The sequence below is a fragment of the Neoarthrinium moseri genome (assembly GCF_022829205.1).
Source record: "Neoarthrinium moseri strain CBS 164.80 chromosome Unknown scaffold1_Wmoseri_CBS_16480, whole genome shotgun sequence".
Taxonomy (NCBI): domain Eukaryota; kingdom Fungi; phylum Ascomycota; class Sordariomycetes; order Amphisphaeriales; family Apiosporaceae; genus Neoarthrinium; species Neoarthrinium moseri.
The window spans coordinates 1,965,746-1,984,694 of record NW_026055115.1 but is presented as its reverse complement, the minus strand read 5'-3'; the positions used below and the strand labels follow the sequence as shown (position 1 = coordinate 1,984,694).

Below are 18,949 nucleotides of genomic sequence, written 5' to 3'. Positions count from 1 at the left end.
TACGTACTGATTTTCCGAATCTCGACACTGTTTCCATTAGATATATGGTGTTCTTCGGCATAAGTATCGACTCTAATCCCTGCTGAAGGCGGCAGCTCCCGCCCCTAACGGACTCCATCACGCCGGGAGATCGGCTCGGACTTTCACTCTACTGTGACTACGACTCCGGCAATATCTTGGCAGCAGTAGCCGAATCTTGTAATACGGGGCCGCCCGGGTAATTTCACCGGTATGTCGCCGCATATCCGTGGGTTGCCCACCTGCATGCATCGTCTTATCTACTCAACAAGAGAGTGTTCTTGGCGTACAAAGCTGATGGTGTATCACGACGACTTTCTGACGTATGCTAGAGGTACCAGACCAAGTTCCCGCATGTCTTCTACTCTTGTTGGTCGCATTTCAAAACCAGGCTTCCTGGTATATGACATTTTGCTCTGAAGTCAAGATTCTCACTCTACCCCGAAATTCAAGTTGCAGCAAGATGGCGAACACATTACGTGAAGAACATGCCCAAGAAAAAGAGGATGTGCGGTCTCCTATATCAAATATCATATCCTCCATAGCATGGTTTGCTAGCGATCAGTGGTTCATGATTACTCTGTTACTATTGATCTTGGTCGCCTCTCAGGTACAAGTGCCTAGTCAACAACAGGCTACCAAAGAGACGGTGATCAAATATGCGACCGTTGCTGTCATCTTCCTCATCAACGGCTGCACAATATCAACGCAAATTCTGGTACAAACCTTGAAACGTTGGTATATCCATATATTTGTCCAGGCCTTATGCTTCTTGCTCACCTCCATCACTACATTTGCTGTCGTTCAAGCCACGGCAACAAATCAAAATGCTATTGACGCTGCTTTGCTCAATGGCTTTGTGCTTATGGGGTGCCTTCCCACGGCGTAAGTTGAAGACGCTCAATCTTTACTACTGCGGCTTACAAGCATCAGTCTCTCTTTCAACACAAATATGACCAAGAAGGCCAATGGCAACGCTGCGCTAACACTCACTGAATCTGTGCTGGGTAGCGTCATGGCGCCTGCTATCTCAACTGTTCTCATGACAACATATTCTTCGGGCAATTTCTGGTAACTAAGACTTGGATTCCCTACTCTGAAAGCGGGTATCCTGGGCAGTAATGTTGTTGTAGTTACTAACTGAACTCGAATGTTGAAGGTACGCCGAGATACTACCACAAGGTTCGACCTCCTATGGTGCATTGTACAAGAAAGTTTTTCAACAGCTGGGCCTTACTCTGTTTCTTCCTCTGGTAAGCACTACCATTGGCCGATTCCTTGACAAATTCGCAGTCAAACATGGCATCTCACAATCAGCAAAAACTCACGATTAACTTGAACCATAGGCAGTGGGCCAACTCCTGCAATACTTCCTGCCAGAAAAGACACGACAGGCCATGACGACATGGAAGGGAAGCAAACTTGCATCTTTTGCCCTGCTGGCCCTAATATGGTCTGCTTACGATGGTGCTTTCTCCGCTGATTCTTTTGCCACCTTGGATACGAAGAACATCGTCTATTTAGTCTTCGTCAATATCGGACTCTTCTTGATTTGGATAGCCTGCGCACTTTTGCTGTCGGTGCCATGGCTATCACAGGAAGACTGTATCGCAGTTGCGTTCTGCGTGCCTACCAAGACGCCTGCACTGGGCATACCATTGGTCACGATTATATTTGAAGGCGTCTCAAGCACTGATGCTGCTAAATTGTATATCCCCATGATCGTCTACCAGTGTATCCAAACCTGCCTGGCGAGCTTAGCTACCATCCCCCTCAAAAGGTGGCAAGCTCGTACAGCAAGGGGTAGTAGTTCTAGCAATGAGACTATCAGCTAGAGAGAGCCATTTAATGAGGATAAGATGGGATAAAAAATAAAGCGCATGAATGCAGTCGATAGAGCTTAGAAAAGTAACAGTATGGCATTGCACTCGACTATGTACCATTCAAACCAGACGTTACCGTCAGAATATTATGGACTCATATCTCCAACGAGAAATCCTACCACATATTGACTGCTACAGTAAATGCACTTAAGTGTATTTAGTCGAATTTTGCAATCCATGGGTGCAAGTCATTCAGCTACTCAAGCAAATGCAGTTTCGATTTTCACTAGTATACTTCGCGCTGCTGAAGCCTGCTAGCAGCCATGCATTATCACAATGAACGAAGCTCCCTAGGGTACATAGAAATTACACGAAACTACAGTTTTCGAGATGATTTGTCAGCTATAATGCATCAAGTTTGCCAAGTATGGTACGTAGGGCAGGTCTTTCAGCAAAACAACATGTGCACATGCTTGAGAACGCCAACACTATTGGAGGAACCAGGTGGATATTAAGTTGACATCATACGTCATTTGACTTCCTGCAATATGGAGAATAGCTCTTTGATCGAGGGCTTATCTTTGTGCAACACGTGTGTTGGTGTTGGGTAAGACGATGACGCGTACCTCTTTGGTCGCCACGCCCTCGACCCAATTCAGATAGGATTAGGATCCTAGAAAAAAATGCATCGGGGCCTGCAGAACATAACACTTGGACTTCAGGGTTGTATGGGACGATGTGCATATGCAACCTGGGTGTAGAGTGACAAGCGTGTGGGAACTGCCAAGAAACAGGGTTATTGCGCTCGGCCGGCGGCAGCAATGAGACAGACAATTTGATAACCTTCTGAGAGCACATAATGATGTTGAATGCACTTGAGTCACTTGAACTATTATGTCTTTGTGTGTTAATACTTATTCAGCCGGGACGTAGCCCACCAACGCTTGGCCGCCTTGCTTTCGTTCCAGGATGTGGTAAATGTGATCACATTCTAGGCTTTGGCACAATGGTTCCGTCTTGGCTTGGCTTCTCGAAATATTAGAATTATCTGGCGTGGCATGCAGGATGTAATTCTGCGTGCTTCGGATGCAGCGGTGGCAGAGGTGCAGAGGTGGTGCATTTGCCAAGCTTCCCTATCGCCCAATTAAGCACCAAAATTGCGACCAGCATGGGAACCCGAAATATGCTCCCGGGTACTGTGTAGATCACAGATTTGCCCGATCCCGGATCACACACACCCTTGTCTTGCGGATCAGCCCGGCTGGGTTCCATGGGTTGTGTGCCTGAAGGTTCATGTCGCATCTTGCACCTCCCCTGGAGCCTGGAGGCGATGGGTAAGGTTCCGGGAGTGGGGGTGATGCCGCCTTCGGAAATGCTTCTCATCGGTCTAATGATAGGCCTGCGGATGTGGATGCGGCGTGCACTGCTGCAGTTATATTATCGCAAAGTGACGACATTGGTGCAGGTAGATGTTTATCGGACTGGCTTGCATGATACATGGGATCGCCTGAGTCACTTACTTTTCTGAGCCGCGTCTCGAGGCCGCTATGTTCATCGGGTCGCAGGCGCGGGATATTTGTCATGTCCGCCAATGATCCTGTTGGCTGTGATGATAGGATATCTACTGAGAAGTGCTTGAAAACCCCTCGTATGTCTGATGGTTGGGTGGGAGGCTGCGACAAGCATATGCCAGGCAATTCAAAGTGCTAGTTATTGCAGATGTTTTCGTATTCTTGGCTAAGTTCACGACTGCGATAGTCACAGAGGATTGAATAACGCGTGCCAACAAAGAATCATTTGGTCTGAAACGTGATCTTCACATGTGCATAAACAGCCGATGATTGCAAGAATTTGATGAATGATAAACTTCTCAACGGGCCTGAGATGTGATTCTGACTTCCAATAACGCCCGGGCTTTGCGTCAACCTGACTATCTAGATGCGAGGTGAATTCGCCACCACTACCTATAGTTGCTCCTGAACCAAGTGCAACGGGGAAAGTGGCTCCTTGTTAGATTATGAGGACGTGTAGCTTAGCCTGAAACTGTGGGGATATTAAGACCGTGCCCGTTTAACAGTAACCGTCATAATAGGTGCAGCCAGATGTTCGCACCGGTCGATCAACAGTATCAATGCACAAGGCTTCCTCTTGAATCCTCTTAGTGTATGACCATCGTACAAGGCTCTCAACGACAGTAGAAGGGGTGATCGATCCAACGAGACTCTCAGTATATCCCTAGATCTTAGTATCACCATTTTTCTGAATCAGAGGATAGAGATTGCCTGGTATCACAGACTTTCGATGTCGTAAGCAAGGTCTAGAGGAGCTATTCGGATTGAACGAAAGGCTACTATGAGTTGCGACAGCCATTGCGTCAGCCCGGTCGAGTGCGTAGGCTTGCCATAGCCAATCGCATGCCAAATACATGCTCTAACCTATGACTCGACACTCAAGTATGATGCAATGTAATTGGCGATGGGTGCTATAAAGTCTGAGGGTTGCTCAGTTGGGCATTCGATACGATTAAACGGAGTTCTTTGCTTCACACAGGCTATAGACTCGCCTGGCCTCGCAACAATTGGCGGCACTGGGATCACACCCAACGTTATAGGCTTGCCAATGTGTGCTCAGGAAAGGTCTTGCGGAGGACAGATCAATGGTTGTCTCGAAAAGCTGTCCAGAGCTTATGCTTTGAATAAAGGGCCCAAGAAATCGTTTGGCCGGATTGACCGGGTTTTGCCGACAATCGTATCGCGCACTTCGTCATCGGCATGACTTTGATCAGCATAAGTTGGTCTCAGTGACAACGCCATTCTCCTCTGATCCACTTGGCTATGATTATAGTGGGCTTGCAAGAGATTCAAGAATTTCATATCGGCTTGAAGCTCGGTGAACTTGCTTGGAAATAGGGGTGGTCGGGTTGGGTGCCGAAAGATGAGCAGTTCTGGGAGCCAAGGGACCGGAGAGTAGGCCGGACAACTCGATTTACTCACCCAATCGTTGGCTCCGGATCCCTGGTTCAAGCTTGGCGCCATAACTTAGGCCGACACCACCCCGACCGGGGGACTTCCGACGCGGTCGACGATGGTCTCTCTTGCTAATATGTTAGGCCGCTCTTGACCCTTGATTCCTTGAACGGACTCCAGTCACCATAATCGCCGGATTGAGCCGTTAGCGGACAGAAACAAAGCACACACTTCTTGCAATCCTGGGGGCGTGTCCACCGAAGATCCATCCCCATGGGGTCGCCCCGCAGAATACCCCAGGTACTGCAATTCGAGGGGACCGGTCATGATGGCGGAGTGGGCGGGTCCATCCCGGGTTAACTCGACCGAACACAGCTTTTGAAGCAGGCTATCCAAGATAGAAAGTCACGGATACGCCCGGCCCAGTTTTGTTCTTGGGACCCGAGACTTCTCAGTTCAACTGGCTGCATCTCTCCGAGTGCGCCGCATCTAGTCTTCCTGTATTAGACTGCTCGTCAAAATGGCCGACGTGATCAACAGCGATGGTAGCGTTTCTCGGTCAGCTAGTGATGATGACAAGCTTGAGACCGTGATGTCGCACGACGAAGTCGGCAAGGACCACACCAACCATGACCTCGTCGACAAGGAGCTTGCGGCGTACACGTCAGATATCCCAGTGCACATTGATGAAGAGACCAATGCAAGGTTGAAAAGGGTCATAGACCGTCGAGTACTGGCCATCATGATTGTCACCTATTTCCTCCAAAGTGTAGACAAGGGTGCTCTTGGCTTTGCCTCGATCATGGGCCTTCAGGAGGACACACATCTTCAAGGACCAGAGGTATGGTTAACTAAACGCACTCAGATAAGGCACTTGCTGATGATACTCAGTATTCTTGGCTCACTACTATCATTTACCTGGTCGTCCTTGTTGTTGAGTACCCAGTAAGGCGATGTTCTGCTTGGATGAATTGAGCTACACACTGACATTCTTACGCTACCAGGAAAACTACATCATTCAACGCGTGCCAATCGCAAAATGGCTTGGTTTTAATGTCTTTCTCTGGGGCGCCACCGTAGCTCTGACGGCAGCATGTCACAACTTTACGGGGTTGATCGCCGTGAGAGCATTTCTAGGTCTGTTTGAAGCGGTTTGCCAGCCTACCTTTACTGTTCTTTCAGCCATGTGGTATAGACGCGAGGAGCAGTCGAGCACGGTTGTTCTCTGGTATGTTATTTCTTAAAGAAGATTGCGGGTGAATGCTGTTCTGACCACTTACGCGGGTTCAGGTATATGATGAACGGACTGCAGCAAATCATTGGAGGACTCCTTGCCTTCATCTTCACGCATGTTCCCGCAACGTCGCCTATCAGTGATTGGCAAGCACTGTTCATGACCCATGGCCTAATTGCCACCGTCTGGGGTGTGTTCATTATGTGGTGGATGCCAGACTCTCCTATGAAGGCAAAGTGTTTCTCGGAAGAAGACAAGAAACTCATGATTGAGCGACTGCGCGATAACCGCACAGGTGTTCAAAACCGCAAGTTCCGTTGGAGACAAGTCCAAGAGGCCTTCATGGATCCTCAAGGTGAGTCTCGAAGCGCGATTGCTTTGCGAGTATCCCACTGCTGACTTGTATAAGTATATGCCTTCATTTTAATCCAGATCCTGACTACGCTGCCTTCCGGAGGCATGGGTGCCTATGCTGCGATAGTAATCCAGTCTTTCGGGTACTCGACGTGGGTCGTCCAGTTGCTACAGATGGTCACTGGTGTAATACAAGTCATCTCTATGCTCTCTGGCGTTTGGATTGAGCGACGATATAAGCAAACGATATGGCCGTCAATAGCATCCGTCCTGCCGACTATCGCCGGAGCTGCAACCTTGTGCGCAGTACCCTTCACGGAAGACAAGAAAGTTGCGCTTCTGTTCGCATGGTACATCATGTAAGCAAATCTAGCATTGGATCCTGGAATTGGGCTGACTCGTCTACAGGTACTCCTTCTGGTGTGCCGTCGGCCTATCGCTGTCGCTAGTGACGCGGAACGTTGCAGGGCAAACAAAGAAGTCGGTAGTGGTTGCGCTCAGCTTCATGAGCTGGGCTGCTGTAAGTCATTTTGCCAGATCGCCCCAGCTTTCTTGTCTAACTGAAGACAGGGCAACGCCATTGGACCCCAGGTATTTCGAAAGCAGGATGCACCGCGATATTTCCCAGCATTTGCAGTCATACTCGCCTCATTCGTAGCACTTGTCGTTGTGCTATTCGCTTTGCGTTTCTACTACGTCTGGCAGAATGGCGTTAAACAGGGCAAGATTGATCGTGGAGAAGCGTTGGCGGATACAGAGGGCGTGCATGGGTTCGAGGATATCACGGATAAGGTGAGTTATTTGACTGTGTCATGGGCAACAGCCTGGCGACTAACAAGGCACTCTAGGAAAATGTGAATTTCCGATATGCCTACTGAGGAAGGGTAGCCAAAGCTGGGCAACTAGGAGGTCCCCAGGTTCATTCCATTCTCGTCCCAAACCTGTAGGTTGCTTGAATATGATGCGTTCCTTATCAGTGCCTACGTTGTTGTACTGTACTACTGTACCGTACAGTAATTCCGCCTTGTCATGATCTGCTGATGAGCCCTGAATCTGCCGGAAACTAGATTAGACTAAGCCGTGGGCCACCACTAAACTTCTTTTTCCTTCAGCACGGGCAACCATGACGTACGCCTCCTGGGGTGCATTTTAGCGCCCACTTATCAGTGGCTTTCAGATACCCAAGCTTCTAACAAGCATGTCAAGCTTTGCGGATCCGCTGGCTTAAAAGCACCGCTGCGATTATGTGACATTTGATGATTGATGCTCTACTTGCGAGTTGCTAATATATGTTTCAGTATAGCTGTTGCATGCTATGGAATTTGATGGTGTCAGCTTTTGAGTTTCTTGACTGATATATTGTGAAATCGCCTATTCGGTCCGTCTGCCATGCGGTACGACAGAGGAAGTGGCCCACCTACTTCACGTCTCCGGATCGGCGCAAGCCACTGTCGCTCAGTTTTTAAATCCTGGGATAAGCGACAGCATCTATCTCACTTATCTTTGGTTTCTCCGTATTTTGTCATCAGCGACGTAAACCTCTACGTAGCAGCGACAGCGGCAACGGGAGGCGCCGTTTCCCACATCGTTATCAAGGTTTGGAGGAGTGAGGCCATAAGGATTACTGAGATGCGCGATGCGGTGGATGCCCGCGCGGCCCACTGCAGCTCGGTTGGCACACGGGAAATGTTTTTGGGGATATGAGGCTGGAATTTCCTCAGGTGGATCTAGATGATTGCAGATCGCGATTTATGTGTATCTGCTGTCCTGATTCTCTGGGCAAAGCCTACAGTCTGGAGAGTTCTCAACTCTTCGTCGCTCATTTTTGGTGGTGCATGCGATCGTATTATCCAAATCCCACTATATCATCTCAGCCAAGATACAATGCGGCCTTCAACACTCATTGCCGGGTCGCTGCTTGTGACCGGCCAGGCCTTGGCTGTGGCTAGTCCTCGCCGGCGCTGCACCTCCCCGGCTCAGACTACTACCACAAAAGATGACTGCAAGATGGCACCCAAAATCTTCATTATCAGCATGGTTAGTTCTTAACTACACTGCTTTACGGAAACAGTGACTAAACAGGTCCTAGTTCTACCCGGAGGCCGATATCTGGTATGATCACTTGCCCAGTAGCGGCTATGGTGACTTGATGGCTAAGAACATCTCCGTACCCGGCTTGTCTCCTATCTATCCCGAGGTTCACTGCGTCACCTCCGGAGAGATCTGTCAAGTTACCGCGGGCGAGTCTGAGATCAACGCTGCAGCCTCAATCTCGTCCCTGCTGCTCTCAACCAAGTTTGACTTCACGTCGACTTATTTTCTTCTTGGTGGAATTGCTGGTGTTTCGCCCAAGCTGGGCACTTTGGGCACAGTCGCCCTCTCCAAGTTCGCGGTCCAAGTAGCCTTGCAGTATGAGTTCGACGCACGTGAGATCCCGGAGAACCTGACTACAGGCTACATCGGATACGATGATCTATATCCCGGTGAATACCCCAAGGAGGCGTACGGCACCGAGGTGATGGAACTCAACGAGGCGCTGCGAGACATTGCCTTCGGCTTTGCATCCAAGGCAGCCCTCAACGATTCTACTGATGCAGCTGACTATCGTGCGAAGTATGCACCTGCTGGTGAGGTTTATAATGCGGCGATCGCCGGCCCAACCGTTGTCAAGTGTGACACAGCAACCAGCGACGTATACTATTCGGGAAACCTTCTGTCCGAAGCTTTTGAGAACACAACCAAAGTATGGACAAACCAGACAGACCTGACATACTGCATGAGCGCTCAAGAGGACAATGCTGTTCTCCAGTCCTTGATGCGAGCTGATCTGGCGGGACTGGCCGACTACTCTCGAGTGATCCTGATGAGAACTGGTAAGTAACTTCCATGTTGAGACCAGTTTTCTTTGAATCTATGAGTATTAACGACGTAACAGCGTCGGATTTTGATCGCCCACCGCCAGGCACTTCCGCGTACTACCACCTGCTGCTTGCTTCGCAGGGCGGTTTCACACCGGCGGTGGAGAACATCTACAATGCGGGTATCGAGATTGTCAGGGGGATTTTGACCAGCTGGAACGCCACCTTCGCGGCAGGCGTGAAGCCCACAAACTACATCGGAGACATTTTCGGCTCTCTGGGCGGTGAACCGAACTTCGGCTTGGGCAGTGTCTTCAAAGGTGAGGGTGCCAAGCGGGACGGCAGCACATACACGGGCTACATCAAGCGAAGTGAGTTTGGAAAGAGGGCTATCAAGACCCGGCGGGGGAAGACTATGGCATGAAGATAGTCTCGAGAAACAGATATCTACAGTATACCGCTAGGGGACTCGGTTCGAAGGCGTTAACCTTGTGTAGAAATAGGTTAGCTTTTCAGAATTTGCGCCAGATGTTCTCTATGCCGAAATGAATTGATACATCTATGATACAAGTGGATGTGCCAATGGATTACTCCGTGCTTCGTCTATACACAGGCCGAAATGCCCAATTCTGAAATGTACAAATGAAAAGCCCCGCGGAGCCTGTGTGTCGTGATGTAAACCATTCGGGAATGCCTATGATCCCCCTGCACATGGTGTTCAGATCCGCTCCTTCAAAGACTCAGTGAAGGAACTCAACGGATTCCTCGTCACTGCTGGTGAGATCCAGATGTGTCTGAGCCGGCATCGCCGCCAACCCACCACTTGCTTGTCCCTATTCAAGAAGCAAATCTTGTTGCCAACCCCTGAGAACATAACGCATGCCACCCATGCTCTCTCATCACTCGTCAAGCCATCCCATGAACATCAGCAAGCGACCTGTTCTCCGCCTATCGTCAATGTAGTTCGTCGTCTCCCCTCCATGGAATCGCCGATCCTCCGTGGCAGATGTGGGCATCTGAGTTGATGTCATTTCAGAGCAGTAAGGTTGTCCGCCACCCAAATATGGCCCTCGTCTGCCTCATCACAATTCCAATCATTCACTGAGAGGTTATGCTCATTTATCATCCTTGTCGTCATTTTCCTGCTCCTCTTCCTTCTCTTTCAGGTTAACCTTGATCATCCCGCCCCACCCCTTCGAGATTTCATACTGCCCACCCAAAACAAGGTCCTTTGCCACAAGCTCTCGCGTACGGCCGAGGGACTCGATGGCGGCGATTCGTTCATTGGTATCTTCAAGGAATTGGCGGAAGCCTTCCTCTGCGCATATCTCTTGGAATGCGCGGTGCATGGGTACTGAGCTGGCGCGGACCTGGGCCTTGCTGGTGATCGTAAAGAGGTTAAGACGGTCTAGCTCACGTATGAAATCAGACCTCGTCATGATCTGCTGTGCCTTGTGCATTGGGTAAGAAGGGAGGACGTGACCCGTGACATCATCGTAAGTCTTGTCCATCTCTTCCTCCTTGTCGACAAGCGCCTGTGCTAGAACCATTGATGCTGCCTGTGTTGGTGTTAGTATCCAAGACTGATCACACTCTGGGGGGGGCATGTTATTGCGGTGGTTGGTAAGCAATAGCACCGGGTCATGTTCTACCAGAAGCGGGGAGCAGAGCGTTCTCAGGCTGTTAGAAAAGCATATCGCTGGTTGCCAGAGTTTGATTGATCAAGGCACTTGCCTTGAAATGTTGCCAATCTCACTGCTAAGGAGAAATAATTATGGAAAGCACTTACAGCCCATTTCTGCTGATCCATAACGTCATCGTCCATTTCACTGCCGAGGATCCAGCATTGGTTCAAGAACCAGGTCTTCTCAATCTCCTTGATCTCGTCGCATGTCTTCAACATGTTGGAGGACTTTGCGACTCTGTTCAAGAACGACAATCGACCACCAACGAGGTCATAGACTTGCTCAAGTATACTTGGTTCCACATCCTCGTTGAAGTACCGGTGTCGATACTTCTGCAATGCGGCGACTGCATGGCTCTTTGGCAGGTCCGTTACTGGTAGGACCTCCATCCTGGTCGCCAATTGCTTGAATCGCTCATACACCCAGTAATCATCCGTGTTGAATACCATGGTCACGAGGTTGGCAGCAGCCCACTGCTCGGCACGCTGTTGCAAGAGTTCCAACAAGTCCTTGCCGTCTTCATCATCTCGGATCAAGTGGCATTGGTTGACAATCACAACCAATGGTTTCTGCTTCGTTGCCCGGTTCAGAAGAGCCACCTTTTCCAGCTTGTTCAAGGCTCGCTCAATGTCTAGCAACGCGGTACTCTCCCTCGGGCCACGCTCACTGAAGTACCCACCAATGTAGTCCTCGTCTGTTGCAATGAACCCATTAGCCATAACTGAGCAGGAAGAGGAAGACACAGTGCTGAGGGAGGTCTACCCTGATCCTACGGGAGACGCCGGGCGCTCTTCCCATTCAGAGCAAGACAGCCTCCCTCGGGCCATTCATGCAGTAACAGCGCTTTCTGAGGATGACGCCCGCAGACATGATTATGGGAAGGACTCACGGAACTCATAGTCAAGTGCTTTTCCGAGACGGATGCGGAAAATCTCCAAGTCGGCATGAGCTTCAAACATAGCACATCCATCTCCATTGATCTTGCGCATCGCTTCCAGCAGCATCGAGCTCTTCCCACTGCCCTTCTCACCCATAATGAGATGATAATGGCCTTTGTCTGCGCCGGTGATGATGGCGTCGATCTTTGACTGTTCCTGGCGCATGATCCAATGCTCTGCGTTGGGGGGAGCAGGGATTTCCTTCGCAATGGCAGCCAGCTCAAGTACAGGATCGCCAGGCTCGAAGGCGTTTGCGATCTTCTTGAGCTGCAGAGCCTTGTAAGATTTGTGGTAGACCACGGCGGCCAGGGCAAATCCGGCCCCCAACACAACCACAGACGCCAGTGTTGTGGCGGCTGACTCGGCCATCTTGGCCAGTATGCTCGGCTCCCCGTTGCCGGCATTCGGGATTTCCTTTTGAGCTTGCTCCTGCCATCTCCGCGCCGTGCTCGAGAACTGCGAGCGCTGTGGTCGCGCAGCCGGGGACAACGGGTGCCAGAGCTGGTGCTGGCGCTGGCGCGTGATTCGCGCAAACGGTTCCGCCCGTCTGAGGACGCCAAACCGGCCGCTGTGAGTCGCCCACATCATAATGACCCAAATTATACCATTAATCAGTGGTGATGACCGTCCTTTGTCGTCCGCCGCCCAATTGACCCTTCGGAACTCAGATCAGGCGCGTCCGTCCTCAGGAGGCCTCGCTGGAGGATCCAAATTTCCTGTTCCTCGCGGCGGGTCAAGCCACCAACCTAGGTGCTCCAGTCCCGAGACGACCGCCCAGCTTGGCGTGGCTGTCGGGAGCCACACAATGACGAACTGCTATGGACAGGGGCAAGTGGGGACCGAAGATGTCCCGAATCGGGCCGCCTCCCTATTCGAGTAACTCGGAAAAGTGCCCACTTAGAGGGTTGTATCGTATAGTCGTCGCGACAGTATAAAGGGCCGCGAAGTTGCGACGATAATCTCTCAGGAATTGGAATCTGGGGAGGGCGCGTTGGCGCACCATCAGAGTCCAGACAGGAATGTGCACGGGACTTGGCGACGCCAAAATGCTGAAGCAGGACTGCCCAATTGGAAGGCCTGAAACCACTTACACGCAGCTCAGCAACAGAAGGTCAACACAAACACATCCTTACGGCTTTTGTCCAATCGCCATCATCAGGCACCGCAATATGACTTGATAGTGACCGCATTGGATGGCTTGAATGCCATTTTTGCAGGCAAAAGGCGTAATATGCCAATGCGTCTATCTTTGCGATGAAAAAAGAGTATCTATTATCCGAATAATAGAGCCACCATTACAATGCTTCATGGAGGCCTGTCAGGTCACATGTCGTCGAAGACGCATCATGAGACCCCAGAGAATTGCCACCATAGGCGCAGAATTCTGGGCGAGACTTGAATTCGCATCAACAACATTGAGGGCTGCTCTCCAGTATCGTGCTGAGGCTGTCAAGGAAGTTCTGCGGCCATGAACCTACAATTCCACTTATGTCCAACAGCTCCAGTGAGATCCTACTTTGCGCTGTATGGAATTGATCAACAAATAAGAGTCATGGGCAGAGCATTGTGCCTTGCGGCAGCAGACGTGCACCGTCTGCTTTGTCTTCAGGACAGGGACTTCACGACCTGGGTCCGATGTAACACGCGCAACGAATGGGATGTCAACACCTCTTGAGTAGCCGAAGCTCCTTTGAAAATACGTATGCTGTTTTCTCTGAGATGCACATTTTCTAGAGCCCTGAGGAAGCTAGTCGTGCATTGATGAATACCGAGGCATCAAGCGGGCGGGATCCTCGCTGATTTGTGGTAGTAACGTCTTGACTTGCCAGATGATATGCCAGAGTTTGAGGCGATACCAACTATTTCAATTGTTTGACTTCCATCTTTTTTTGTCGGCTCCCTGTGCCTGAAATCCCCTCCTCATCACCACACTTCCGCTCTCATTACCGCAAATCCCTCCACGCCAGCATACATCAACCAACACCACAGATGCGAGAACAACAAGTTCTTGCAGCATCTTCGGACCGAAATTGACCTTCACGGACTCCCATCGTTGATTTTCACCGCTGTTCCATGGTTGGTAAATATGCGCCTCTCAATTCCGCCCACCCGCCGTTCAGTTTCCATCCATCCAGCAAACGGCGACCTTGCCTGTCACCACCAGAGAGACAACCTGCCACACGAAGCATTAGACACGTTCCGTACGTACAAGTCGGTTCTTGGAGACCGTACATTGCCTCCCTTCGATCCCCTGGTGCGGTGAGCTGGTTTCACTGTCGGATCACAATATTTCACATCCGGAGCCACCCCTTTACCAACCGCAACAGCTGCTTTCTGGCAACGCTTCTTCAGTCGACGCCGAGGTAGCCAAATATATAGGTGAGACGAGTTTTCTGAGTCGAAAGAGTCGGTGCTGAGGCGATTTGTGCGTTTGGCGCTAATAATCACGATGTGAAGACCATACTCACTAGAGTTCTGTGAGGCCAACCATCATCACACCCGGATTGGATCGCCATTGCCACTTTGGAAGAACATTTTACGCCAGCTGCTGTATTCTGCATGCAAATTCGAACCTTCCTTGTGAAGTTATAAGCTGAGTTTAATTTCCAGGTTCAAAGACCTAGGCTATCGTACATCTACTCAGATTCATTTCACTTCACAACGCATGTTCACAGAGTCTTTCTTGCCAAAGAAGGACGCCTAGTTTCCACGCCAGATCCATCACTCGACCTCTATGCATCGATTACGATCCAGGTTGATTTTTCCTTGAGTCGAGAAGAGTCGAAAGTGACGTGTCCAGGGCGGTTTCGCTGCCTATCTGGGTTTATTCGGCAAATGCCAGCACATCTGGGTGAGATTTTCGTCCAGTCGACTTGTGGTATTAGACCTGCTACTGATATTTTGAGCCTCCACAGATCAAGATGACAGGATTCAGATATCTACCCGGGGGAAAGCTTCCTACTATAAGTAGATCAAAGAAAAGTATATAATCGGCGTCCCATATCCCAAGATTCAACTACTGAGTTTTAGACAGAATCGAAAACCAAGTCAGACACTGAGAATGAATCTTCGAACAACTCTTCAGGTCCAGATGGATCAAAGTCGCTTAGCAGCGAAGAAGTCATCCCAGCCAGCCGTGAAGGGTCGACGCAGAGTGTCAATGACGCAACACAAGCTCTGCATCAGTCTGAAGATTCAAATGCCCAGGAATCGGTGCAGCAATTTCCTACAGGATCACTTGAGGAGGAGTCCCCTGGGTCACTTGTGAACCGCATTTCAACGATCCTGGATCAAGAGGTATCGAGCGCTACCATACACAACGTGACCATCTCGATTCGTGATGTTCCACCTCAGTTTCTCGGTTTGGGACTGCAAGCAGTACTAGCAAGAGATCCTGGACGTCTGATCAAGTTCGATGTGGCTTTCCATCCCTATCTCCAAGGCATAGGGTGGTCGGTGCAGCAAGCCCTCGCCAGCAGCATAGCGATGCCAGTGGATATTCCACTCACTCCGAAATGCTTGCTCGATATACCGGGTGGTTCTGTTGACGAATTCACCAATACTCCAAGTCTCCCGCGTTGGCAAGCCTTTGCCAGAAGTTCGCAAGCTTCAAAGGTTACCACAAATAGTACTTCCACCATCAAAGGAACAAGCCAACACCAGCACTCTTCACAGCTTATGACAGTGCCAACACAAGGCGATGCTCCTCAGGAAGCCGTGCATATTCCAGATGTCGCGGTAGCCGCTGGGCACCACTCTCCTAAACAAATGGCTACGCAACCCCAGCAACCCCAACGTGCACTACCAGGCTTTTTGCCAACAAACAACACATGCATGCTGAGACGCAGCTGTTCCGTCAGAAGGAGAGCATCAATTCCTCAGCGGCCGATAATGACTCGATTGAGGCCGCATGCCTCTCAAGACGACCTGGATAATAAGTTTGCCAGACACGAAGCAAATTTGCACGGGTATGTCACAGACTTCCCTGGATCACCTGGCACGGCCAGGAAAGAACCGTCATGCGAAAATTCCGCCCAAGCGAATAATAGTGATCGAGAACAAGAAGCCTTCAATGAAGATGATCACATCAGCATTGACGACTTCCCGGAGAATGTACGAAGAGATCTCTTTGGTTCAGTATCGCCAGATGCCCTTGAACCAGGAACGCCACGACCTGACTCACCCACCTTGGGTTTGCTGGCAATGAATACCACCGTGAGTCAGAGCCCTGATATGGATAAAACGCATCGCTACAGCAGCAGACTTGGGGTACGACCACTGCCTCCTTTGCCCAGCCCGCCGCCCCTTGTATTGCCGCCTCCGCCGCCTCGGCGATCGCCCGCGAGATATGGAAATCGGCCTGACGACGTGTACCCGCACTCTTCTCTAGCCACCCACGGTCAGACCTCAAGACAAACATCGCGAACCTTCATGCAAGCCAGTCAGCCATCGCCGGAATCTTCGACTGCCAACAGTCGAACACAGCGTTTCCAGGTTCCTAGCACCTTACACAATGCTTCACCATTCACCTCACTTCCCGCACCAGCCTCCACATCAAGCACGCAGCAGCCTTACCAAGATCGACCGAGTGCATCGCAAGACGTGAAACTGAGCGTCGAAGGTCTGTTGAAGGGTTTAAACGACAGGGCCCAGGTGTCTTTCACGAAGCTTACCGATACTCTACCCTCTGCAGACTCTCCTACCACTTTCACCTGCGATACTCCAGGTTCTGAAGCCGTCCAAAGCCAGCTTCTGCGGAAGCCTACCTCAAACTTCCAAGGACTGTCCAAGAGCGCATTGGAAGAACGCCTTTCACGTCTTTCGGGCCCTCGAGTCACCGTTCCATCTTCGTCTCGTCCCTTGTCGCCAGGCCGCCCATTACGCTCTCATTCAGGTTCCAAGACATCGTTAGGACAGGCGACGAGAGACCTCTCTTCTATCCGTGAGGAGATCTCGGTAAACGACATCGATCCAAGCCCAACCTCTTTCTCAACGCGCGCTCGCATTTCGCCACTCTCATCTACCCCGACCAGCCAGACATTACTGCGGCCCAGTCAAGTTCGGTCATCACAAGAGTTACGTTCGCCTGGCAGCGGTACTGTTTCCCAGATCGACCCCAATACCCTGTCATCACAACGTAACAGACCTGGCGCCAGTCGAGCACGAACACTTGGCATCCAACCACTGAGCTGTGTCTTCGAATCCAACGAGGAAGAATATAAGGACAGCAGAGAGGGATCGGAACACTGTGGCCAGCAAGCCAACATCAGAGCGGAAATCGAGAGCCTGAGATACACGCTCGACCGGCTGCAGGAACGTCTGGCAGAGTCATCCTCATCAAGCGCTGCAGATAGTAGCGCGACCACCTCCAGCACTAGCCCTCCACAGTTTGGAAGTGTCAGGCCACGAAAGAGAGCAGACATAGCCCGTAGGTCCCAATGAATACAAATAGATTCGCAGGCATGTTCTGATTTTCGTCGTAGATATCGATATCCAAGGACCAACTGTAGCTGTGCGCAGCAACCAAGCCGTACCACACATCGTGATTACTTCGGAAGGATACCTGGGAGATAGTAAGGATACCAAAATGGGCAGTTGTATGAGTAAAGGCGTCCACGATGAAACCGTGAGCGTAATTTCCCACGCCGCCGCCATCACCACCACTCCCCCCGACGCACCTGCTGGTAATCCAGGTGTTGGCCACAACCTTCCGTTGTCACAGCTGGAGGATAGCTCATCATTGCTCAGTGAGGCCCCTTCGACCCCAACCCCAGCACCGCGGGGTCATCGTGGCCGCGCCGCCACCACGTTGCCGCGCGAGCGGAGCAACTCTACTGCGTCCTTTATCTCAGGGGTTGCCGAAGCAGCCAGCACCCCGCCCCGTCCGGCCCCGGCCCCGGCTCCAGCTTCGGCTTCTGCTGTCAGATTGCCGTCCTCACCTTCCATCTCCTCTTCAGAGTGGAGCCAGAACAGTGGCTGCCAAAGACCACACTGGTCAGACGGCGCCACTGCCTTCGGGCCATGGCTGACCAGTGGACCAACGGGAGCTGCCCAGAGCCAGATGCGCAGCGAGCGGGATAAACAGGCGCGCGCTGTCCGCAAGCAACAGGAGGAAGAGCGTTTGGCCAAGAAGGCATCCAAGCGCAATCTCCGCGAGCAAGCGCGCCTGGCTAAGGAGGAGGAGCGCCAGGCGAGGAAGGAGGAGCGCCAGGCGAGGAAGGAGGAGCGGCTGGCCAAAAAGGCCTCCAAGAAGAATCTCCGTGGAGGCAAGGACAGTTAGGGAGGCTGTGCGCAGGTCTGGCAGTCCTCCAAAGGGTGACAGGTAAGAAAGGCGCGGCTTGATACTGTGAGGAAAGGGAGGAATCCCTCCATGAATAGACACTTGAGAGGACTCCTTCGAGAAAACTGTTGCAGTTGCATCAGGTATAGAAAGTGACTATGATAAGTTCTTCAGACTCTTGTTTCCTTTGAGATCCAAGTTTATGTATTTGTGATGGTAGGTAAACATGTCATGGTTTTGCAACCCTATCTGAATTTGAAACACAACAAGATGCAACTATGTCCTCACATTTCGTGTTCGAATCCCAACTAGATAGTCTTAATTCCGGATTGGAACCCAAAGAAATCAGCTTTGTTTTTACTAAAACAGCGAGCCTTTTACCCCTTTTCTTCATTTCAAAGAGATGATCATCCCCAGCCTACGAAAAGCTGTCAGAAAAGTCGGTCTTCATCCACAGTTGACCATGCAAAACGCAAGAGCTGTGTCTACATAAATAGGATACAAAGAAACATGTGAGCGTAGAAGAATGTCATGAAGAGGATATGTATTTCACCATGGGGCCATGCACCACACAAGACACTTGCACAGCCGTACGCATTCCATGGTGGGTCTTGGTGCAGCCCCGTCTCATGCCCATTTTATGCTTCTTTTACTTCACTCAATTTGACCAATGTATCGTGCATACATGTACCAATTTGGTCACATCTGGAGGTGAGCTCCCAGAGCCAGCCTACTCGTTTGGGGAAGCCGCTGGCTGGAACGTGAACTGTGGAGCAGCCTTCCGCCAAGAGTG

At 50.8% G+C, this 18,949-nt stretch overlaps 5 protein-coding genes across 5 annotated transcripts; 4 read left to right on the top strand and 1 right to left on the bottom strand.

The window, feature by feature from the left end:
* Nucleotides 1–481: 481 nt before the first annotated feature.
* JN550_000622 (uncharacterized protein) lies at nucleotides 482–1,853 on the top strand (the record flags this gene model as incomplete). The annotated part of the gene is made up of 4 exons (XM_049317943.1): nucleotides 482–903; nucleotides 952–1,089; nucleotides 1,178–1,271; nucleotides 1,365–1,853. 4 exons carry the CDS (start codon nucleotides 482–484, stop codon nucleotides 1,851–1,853), a joined length of 1,143 nt encoding a protein of 380 aa, XP_049177911.1.
* A 3,474-nt stretch (nucleotides 1,854–5,327) lies between these two features.
* Nucleotides 5,328–7,273, top strand: JN550_000621 (uncharacterized protein; the record flags this gene model as incomplete). The annotated part of the gene is made up of 8 exons (XM_049317932.1): nucleotides 5,328–5,648; nucleotides 5,699–5,752; nucleotides 5,812–6,035; nucleotides 6,098–6,396; nucleotides 6,451–6,754; nucleotides 6,804–6,915; nucleotides 6,966–7,187; nucleotides 7,244–7,273. 8 exons carry the CDS (start codon nucleotides 5,328–5,330, stop codon nucleotides 7,271–7,273), a joined length of 1,566 nt encoding a protein of 521 aa, XP_049177910.1.
* Nucleotides 7,274–8,279: 1,006 nt separating this feature from the next.
* JN550_000620 (uncharacterized protein) lies at nucleotides 8,280–9,677 on the top strand (the record flags this gene model as incomplete). Its single annotated transcript, XM_049317921.1, has 3 exons — nucleotides 8,280–8,432; nucleotides 8,485–9,268; nucleotides 9,331–9,677. The coding sequence occupies 3 exons, from the start codon at nucleotides 8,280–8,282 to the stop codon at nucleotides 9,675–9,677; spliced, it is 1,284 nt and encodes a 427-aa protein (XP_049177909.1).
* Nucleotides 9,678–10,368: 691 nt separating this feature from the next.
* Nucleotides 10,369–12,464, bottom strand: JN550_000619 (uncharacterized protein; the record flags this gene model as incomplete). Its single annotated transcript, XM_049317910.1, has 3 exons — nucleotides 10,369–10,812; nucleotides 11,043–11,632; nucleotides 11,828–12,464. 3 exons carry the CDS (start codon nucleotides 12,462–12,464, stop codon nucleotides 10,369–10,371), a joined length of 1,671 nt encoding a protein of 556 aa, XP_049177908.1.
* A 2,333-nt stretch (nucleotides 12,465–14,797) lies between these two features.
* JN550_000618 (uncharacterized protein) lies at nucleotides 14,798–18,156 on the top strand (the record flags this gene model as incomplete). The annotated part of the gene is made up of 3 exons (XM_049317899.1): nucleotides 14,798–14,843; nucleotides 14,911–17,304; nucleotides 17,360–18,156. The coding sequence occupies 3 exons, from the start codon at nucleotides 14,798–14,800 to the stop codon at nucleotides 18,154–18,156; spliced, it is 3,237 nt and encodes a 1,078-aa protein (XP_049177907.1).
* Between the last annotated feature and the right edge of the window lie 793 nt (nucleotides 18,157–18,949).